This window comes from Centruroides vittatus, unplaced genomic scaffold (assembly GCF_030686945.1).
Source record: "Centruroides vittatus isolate TY-2023 unplaced genomic scaffold, ASM3068694v2 contig_658, whole genome shotgun sequence".
In the NCBI taxonomy this organism is placed as follows: domain Eukaryota; kingdom Metazoa; phylum Arthropoda; class Arachnida; order Scorpiones; family Buthidae; genus Centruroides; species Centruroides vittatus.
The window spans coordinates 1338955-1346329 of NW_027122410.1; the positions used below are offsets into that span (position 1 = coordinate 1338955).

The following is a 7375-nucleotide window of genomic DNA, read 5'->3' on the forward strand; positions in this document are numbered from 1 at the left end:
GAACCAATCCTCTCTTCAAACATAATAAAGCATCTTTTATCATACAAATAAAGAAAAAATATATTTCTCTTACAGACAATACAGTGGTACCTCGATATACGAGTTTAATTCGTTCCGTAGCCTTGCTCGTATCTCAAAGCAATTTTCCCCATTGAAATTAATTGAAATGCCATTAATCCGTTCCAGCTCCCAAAACACCACCTCAGTTGTTTTTGTTAGGTGTTTTTGAATAAGAAAAATGTATTTACAAGAAGAAACATTTATTTATAAATAACAAATACATATTCTATAAAAACATAATAAAAGAAAAAGTGAAGTGCTTACGGAAGTGCTTAATTTTCGTCACTGGTCTTCACTTTTTTCGTCACGCTTTGCTCATTTTCACCTGCAGATCATTTAAAAAACTGTCCAAGGAGGTTTGTTTCTTCCTCTCTTTCAGGATATTGTGGAAATGAGTTAGGCAAGTTTCGTTGAACAACTCCAATGCACAACCAGTTGCAACTTTTTCAGGGTGATTTTTATCCACAAACTCTACAACTTTCTCCCACATTCCAAGATCTCCTTTATATCTCTTGTAGAGATAACTTCCTCCATCTCTGGCTCCTCTTCAAAACTAATTTTTTGTTGAACCACCGTATGCTGCTGCGAATGTATATCGTGTAACTCCTCAGTTGTCACCTCCTGAGACTGTTCCTCAATGAGTTCGTTCACATCTCTCTCATCCACCTCCAGACCCATGGATTTTCCCAGAGAAACATTCTCCTCTACCACTGACACTTTGGAATCCAATCCTTCGAAGGCCCTTTCAGCTACAGCCTCAGGCCACAACTTCTTCCATGCAGAGGTTAAGGTCCTCATTGTAACACCCAGCCAGGCCTGATCAATAATTCTTAGGCATATCACGATGTCAAAGTGGTCTTTCCAGAACTCTCGAAGGGTAAGGTTTGTGTTCTCCGTCACCTCAAAGCAGCGCCGAAAAATGTGCTTGGTGTACAACTTCTTAAAATTAGAAATCACCTGCTGATCCATGGGCTGCAGGATAGGAGTGGTGTTGGGTGGTAGGTAGAGAACCTTTATAAACTTGAACTCTTCGAGTAAATCATCTTTGAGATTTGGTGGGTGAGCAGGGGCATTGTCAAGGACGAGAAGGGCTTGCATGGGTAGGTTGTTTTCCTGTAGATATTTTTTAACAGAAGGGCCAAACACCAAGTTTATCCACTCCACAAAGAATTTCCTGGTGACCCACGCCTTCGGATTTGCCCTCCACATAACTTGCAGTTTTTCTTTTAAAATCTTATGTGACTTAAAGGCTCTGGAATTTTCCGAATGGTAAACTAGCAGAGGCTTGATTTTGCAGTCGCCACTCGCATTGGCACAAAGTGCTAGAGTTAATCTATCCTTCATGGGTTTGTGACCTGGCATCGTCTTCTCCTCTGCTGTTATGTAAGTCCTACTCGGCATCCTTTTCCAGAAAAGCCCTGTCTCGTCACAGTTGAAGACTTGCTGAGGGATGTATCCTTTGGCTTCTATCAGTTCGGAAAACGTTTTGATGTAAACCTCAGCTGCCTTCACATCCAAACTTGCTGCCTCACCATGCCTGACGACAGAGTGAATGCCGGTCCTTTTCCTAAAGTTGTCAAACCAGCCCCGACTGGCTTTAAACGAGTCTTCCGATTCCTCGTTTGTGGAATTGTGTGGGATCTGCTTCAGCAAATCACCGTAAATCCTCACATATGATGCTTTGTGTTAAGGTTCCTCCTTGAAGCTGCTTCTCTGTCACCCACAACATCAGTAGTTTCTCCATCTTTTCATGGAGAGAGGTCCGGAGCTTAGAAATTATTGTAACGCCCTTACCTGGCGTTATACCCTTTATCAACTCCTTCTGTTTAAGCACAGTACATATCATTGATGTGCTACGCCCGTACATCCTTGCCAAGTCAATTACTCGCACACCTTGCTCATGTTTTTCTATGATTTCACGCTTTAATTCAATAGACATCATCATCTTCTTCAGACCCATGGTTATAAAAATAAATGTGATAATGTTTTGTAAATGTACAAAAAGCAAAAAACGCGAACCCAACTTATCAAAAATTCTTCGAAAACGAGGGAAACAAGCACACAGACTGAGGTCTAGTCTGAGGTGTGAGAAACCGTTAGACGCTGCACATGACCCCAACATGTGCGCCGCATGTTGGGGTCGTGTGCAGCGGTGTAGTGTGCGATTCCTCATATCTCAAATCTTGCTCTCATCTCAAAGCAAAATATCACTCGCTCGGCGGCTCGTATCTCAAAACACTCGTATATTAGGGCACTCGTATATCGAGGTACCAGTGTACATATAAAATGTGTCTTTTATTCAGACGTCCTTTCTCACGCAGTTGAGGGATAAGACAATTCCACGGCGGAATTGGCTTATTTTAAAACTTGTAAATTATTTTTTAATTGTGCTGACACTGCTAGAGGGAAATATTGGACTATTTTACATTGTGAGGCGGACGAGAAGCCTCAAATAAAAGGCGATTCCGCCATGGAATTGTCTTATCCCTCAACTGCGTGAGAAAGGACGTCTGGATAAAAGACACATTTTATATGTATTGTCTGTAAGAGAAATATATTTTTTCTTTATTTGTATTTAATCGTCCTGGCTTATTTTAAAAATTACATCTTTTATCATCTTCCATTAAAAAAGTGTGTATTACGTTTGTTCTATATTGACTTTCTTACATTATTATAACTATTATATTATATATTATATAATACTATATGAACAAATTTATTACTTAGTTTAAATTACGAATTTGCATTTCTAATCTGAATATTTGTACTTTGGAATTATTGTGACAAAACATCTGTAATTTCGTTCTTCGCAGATGGCCGATTCTCTGTACTCGATATTCTCTTGTCTCCTAAATTTAAAAAGTATCCAACGAAAAAGAGAAAGATGCAAAAGAAATCACTTTTTGATAAACTAAAATAAGATTTTAAAATGAATTACAGAACTATAACACCATAAAGATAGTCGAGCACTACTTTAGAATACAAAAACAAAACAGGAATTTAATACTACAAAAGAATTTGAATTATATTAAAACAATGTACTGGTCTGTATTTTTTCTGTTTGTTTGTTTTTTTGCTTTATTTGTTATTTACTTTTAAAAAGAGAGAAACATCCAATTCCGCCAATCAAATAAATACACTCATTGCCACAAAACTTAGTGCACAAAGGAATTGTCGGAATAGAATGACATTGTACAGTACATGTGTGAATGTAACGGTGATACAAGTGATTACAAAATTAAAAAAAAGGATCATTTATTGCAGGAAAAACTACAAATGAAAAGAGATTCTAATACCCTGTTGGGCCACGTCTAGCCTGAATACATCATGTGATACCGGTGAGCACAGAGGCATACAGGTGTCATATGGTATCCTGTGGCATCTCAGTCCACGATTGCTGTGAGCGGTCCTCTAGTTCGGCCAAACTCCTAGGCTGTCCAATTTGGCATCCCAGGTGATCCCGATATGTTCTATTAGTGACAAATCAGGACTGGGCAGGACAGAGAAGTATGTCAATGTGACAGAGGCATTCCTATGACACCACTGCTGTGTGCGGTTGAGCATCGTATTGTTGGAAAATGGCTCTTGGGAGCCCTGCCATGAGAGGCCACACATAGCAGTAGGCTATGTGTCACAGCTGAGCTGTCATGGTCCCTTGGATCACTACTACAGGTGACCGGCTGTCCTGTGTGATGCATCTGAACCATCACACCAATAGTGGGGGCAGTCTGCCACTCCAAAGCGTAGGCAAGATTGAGACATTCAGTGCGGGGCCTCCAGACACAAACCCTGCCTTCGTTGGTGTCCAAACTGAATCTGGATCCATCGCTGTACACAACCCGGTTCCATTCTCTTGTGATCCAATCCCATTGGCAGGGACACCGCTTCAAATGGAGCCAACAGTCTTTTTGGTTACCTGAATAAAGCACTGTTGTTTATTGGTTCCTGTAGTCAAATACTTTGGTTTAGGATTCAGGTGACTAACTTCTAAGAATACATTTTACTTGTTAATGTTGCAACTTCCCATTGACTAAATAAAAAGAGGAATTTATAATATGCTCATTAAATGCATGTTATAATTTTGTTTCATTTTAATGCTCTATTTATTTTCAACCCATCAGTTGTTAAACACTGATTAGAAGTGTAGTTAACCTAGGATAATTCTCAGACTTAGAATAATACTGAAAAACGTTTTGACAACACTGCATAACGGTCTGATTATACATTCAGACCAATTTCATAGTTTGATGGCCAACGCAGTTTAAGACATCAGCCTCTGCTTTTAACAGTCTTAAAACAATTGAGTGTTTTTAAGTACTTTTCCAAATATACAATAGTCGCCACTGAACTTAGACATGGGCACAGTTAACATGCCATCCAATAGACTGGTTTAAAACAAGTAGCTTTGATTCATTGCATGAATGTTTTACATAATTTAAAACAAATATATTAATTTTAGAAAGCAAAGAACAACTATAGATCTATTGCTCAACAGTGTCCTTATTTTGCACACAAAATTGCCAGAAACAGAAAAAAAAACATCTCACTTGTTACTGAGCTGGATTTTATTGTCTTTAGAGCATTAAGTAATAAATCTAAATTTTTTGTTCTGTTTCTACCCTCTAATACTAAAAATTCTCTTTTTAGTGTCTCAGGGCTGGACAAAGTTACTTTTACAGGTTTTTGAAAATATTTTATGTATTGATTTTTCCATAGCATTTTTTAAAGCTATGGCTTGATTTTCTTCTTTGCCACTTTTTCATCTTCGCAGTCATCTTCCATAGAATAATTTGGATATAATCTCAAAAATATTTGTCCAGATAACTTAATGATATCAGATTTTGCAGCTTGTGAGCCCAGGCCTGACGAAAAATTTTAGTTAAAAAATTTATCGAGGAAAAAATCATAGAAGATATGATTAAAACTTTTCCCACGGATTTGCTTCCTTTCAAAGGTGACACAGTTTCCTAATGTGTCACCCAGAACCAATGAGTGAAATTTAACTATTGGGCCATTCAGAGTAATTCCTAATGAAGTCATGGGAAAAAACCCAGGACAGACCCCCTAATAAAAAGAAGGGGTCAACAGTGAAAGGGCAGTTATCCAGTTTTTTCTTGAACTGTGTGTGTCCAGCCGTTCACTGTCGTTGCTCCGAAAAAAAAAGGGACTTCCTTCTTTCCTAGAAGCTTCTGAATGGATCTTCAACTTTGAGACAACAAATTCTTAAGGTATTTATCAACGCACGAATAATTGTAAACTCTCTCTCAAAGTCAGGGTTGCGATCTTAACGATAAGGTTTGCCCTTCTATGTTTCATATTATTAGCATCCGCTACAATCTGTATATAGCTTGTTAATAGATAGTATTGATTAATAAACGGGTATTTTTGTTAAAAGATAACTTCTGGAGTGTACTTCTTCTGGGTCTTCATCAGCTCCATTCTGAATCCGAAAACCTACGAATGCGACTGCTCGCGCAATGAAATTAGCAGCCAACCTGGTTTCTGTGTCTGTAAAGACACGATGGTGTCAGTCCTGACAAGGCATCGAGGAGGTGCCGAACCTGTGATCGCACAACTAGTGGAAGAAATATGCTAGAAGACTTTGTCCAAATGTTCTGTGGATTTTGTAAATAAAAAAATGTTACTAATCCCATTTGTCTTTTCTCTTGAATTTGTATCTCTACAGCATGTAACAACTTGGAACTAATTTCAGTTTTAAAATTTTTCAATTCACATAACAGAAATTCAAATATGCTTTCACTTGTTAATAAACAGGATGACAAGATTTGCATCTTGTTGTCCTAAGGCATCATCTGCTAAGCATATTGGTCCTATAATTTTAAGGAGCTCTACAATTTTACAATACTCTGCTTCATTTGACGTGTGAGCAGCACCGATGTCATTCAAACCTAAAACAACACATTCTTTTAAGTGCACAAATCTTTCTATTGTTTTTCCATTGTTACAAGATTTCTCCATATTGTAGGGAGAATTGGACGCTTTTTAGGCATAGGAAAGTTTTTGCTTTTGTAGTTAGTTTTATGAAACTTAGTATTTAACAATATTTCCATTTTAAGCCAGAGACGATTTTGTCAAAAAGTTGATATTTTATTCAAATATGATAATTAATTTTTATGTTTAAGTCTAGGTTCAAAAACCAGTCTTTTAGTTGGGAAAACCTGTTTTCAAGTTATATAAATTTCTTCCAAAAACCGGGTTTTAATAACCGACAAACCGTAACAATAATTAATCTTTATTTTTGCTAAATATCAACTTGATATCTCGCAAGTTTAACAAAATTAAGCCGGCCAAACACGAGTTACAGACATCAGAAACATAGACCGCTGCATCACCCGTGTCAATGAACATACAACAAAATATTAAACATGCAGTGGTCTATCACCTTCTGAGGCCAAAACACCTTCCATATGTTTCGACATGCTGTTGACTAGGTGTTCACATTCATCTGCCTTTATAGAATTCCAAATAGCTAGGATGGAAGCTTTTAGTTCTTCAACTGTCCGAGCGCATGTTTTTCACAGACATCTTTTCATAATGTTTCATACATTCTCAATTGGTGAAAGATCTGAGCTGTTGGATGGCCAAGGAAGAACTTCTATGTTCTTTTCTGTAAGCCACTGTTTTGTTTTTCTGCTTGTATGACATGTGGCCTCATCCTACTGGAAAATGCAGGTTCTATTTGGATATGGCTTTGCTATGGATGGAAGTAAACATTGTTGTAGAATGTTAATGTATTGCTCGGAAGCAAGCGTTCCATCAACAAATGTCAACTGACCCATACCACTGGCTCTCACACACCCCAAACCATGATGCTGTCAGGAAACTTCACTGAGAGGTTTAACAACAATGGATTATTAGCTTCATTGGCAGATCGAATGACATGTTTACTTTTGTCTGTTGCAGATAATTCAAATTTTGATTTATCAGACCACAGAATTTCATACCACTTTCATGAGACCAACAAAGATGTTCTTTGGCCCACTGTATCCATTTCTTCTTTTGATATGCTGTTAGCAAAGGTTTTTCACATGATGCATAGAACCAGAAATGCATTTCTTGCACTCTCCTGCATATTATTGAAACAGATACATTCTTTCCAAATGTATCATTCCATATTGTAGTTACATCCAATGACTGCTGTTTTTTTGCAATTCTTTAAAAAGTCCTATTGTCAACTTTTGAAGTTTTTTGTTGACGTCCAGCAGCTTTGTTAGGTATAACATAGCCATGGTTAACGTATTGAACAATAATCTGGTGCACTGTTGTCTCGCTTAGCATTAGCTCTTTACTAATA

General features: G+C 37.6%; 1 protein-coding gene across 1 annotated transcript; it reads right to left on the reverse strand.

The window, feature by feature from the left end:
- Positions 1 to 531: 531 nt before the first annotated feature.
- Positions 532 to 1804, reverse strand: LOC136979991 (tigger transposable element-derived protein 1-like). Its single transcript, XM_067276013.1, has 2 exons — positions 1719 to 1804; positions 532 to 1597 (listed from the first exon to the last, which is right to left on the reverse strand). Exons 1-2 carry the CDS (start codon positions 1802 to 1804, stop codon positions 532 to 534), a joined length of 1152 nt encoding a protein of 383 aa, XP_067132114.1.
- Between the last annotated feature and the right edge of the window lie 5571 nt (positions 1805 to 7375).

What these genes read in the sequence shown, in the direction of transcription:
- LOC136979991 (XM_067276013.1), bottom strand. Translation starts at nt 1,804, where the DNA reads ATGGAGAAACTACTGATGTTGTGGGTGACAGAGAAGCAGCTTCAAGGA. An exon ending in ATCATATGTGAGGATTTACG is followed by an intron (nt 1,598 to 1,718) that starts GTGATTTGCTGA and finishes CTCTGTCGTCAG; the next exon opens with GCATGGTGAGGCAGCAAGTT.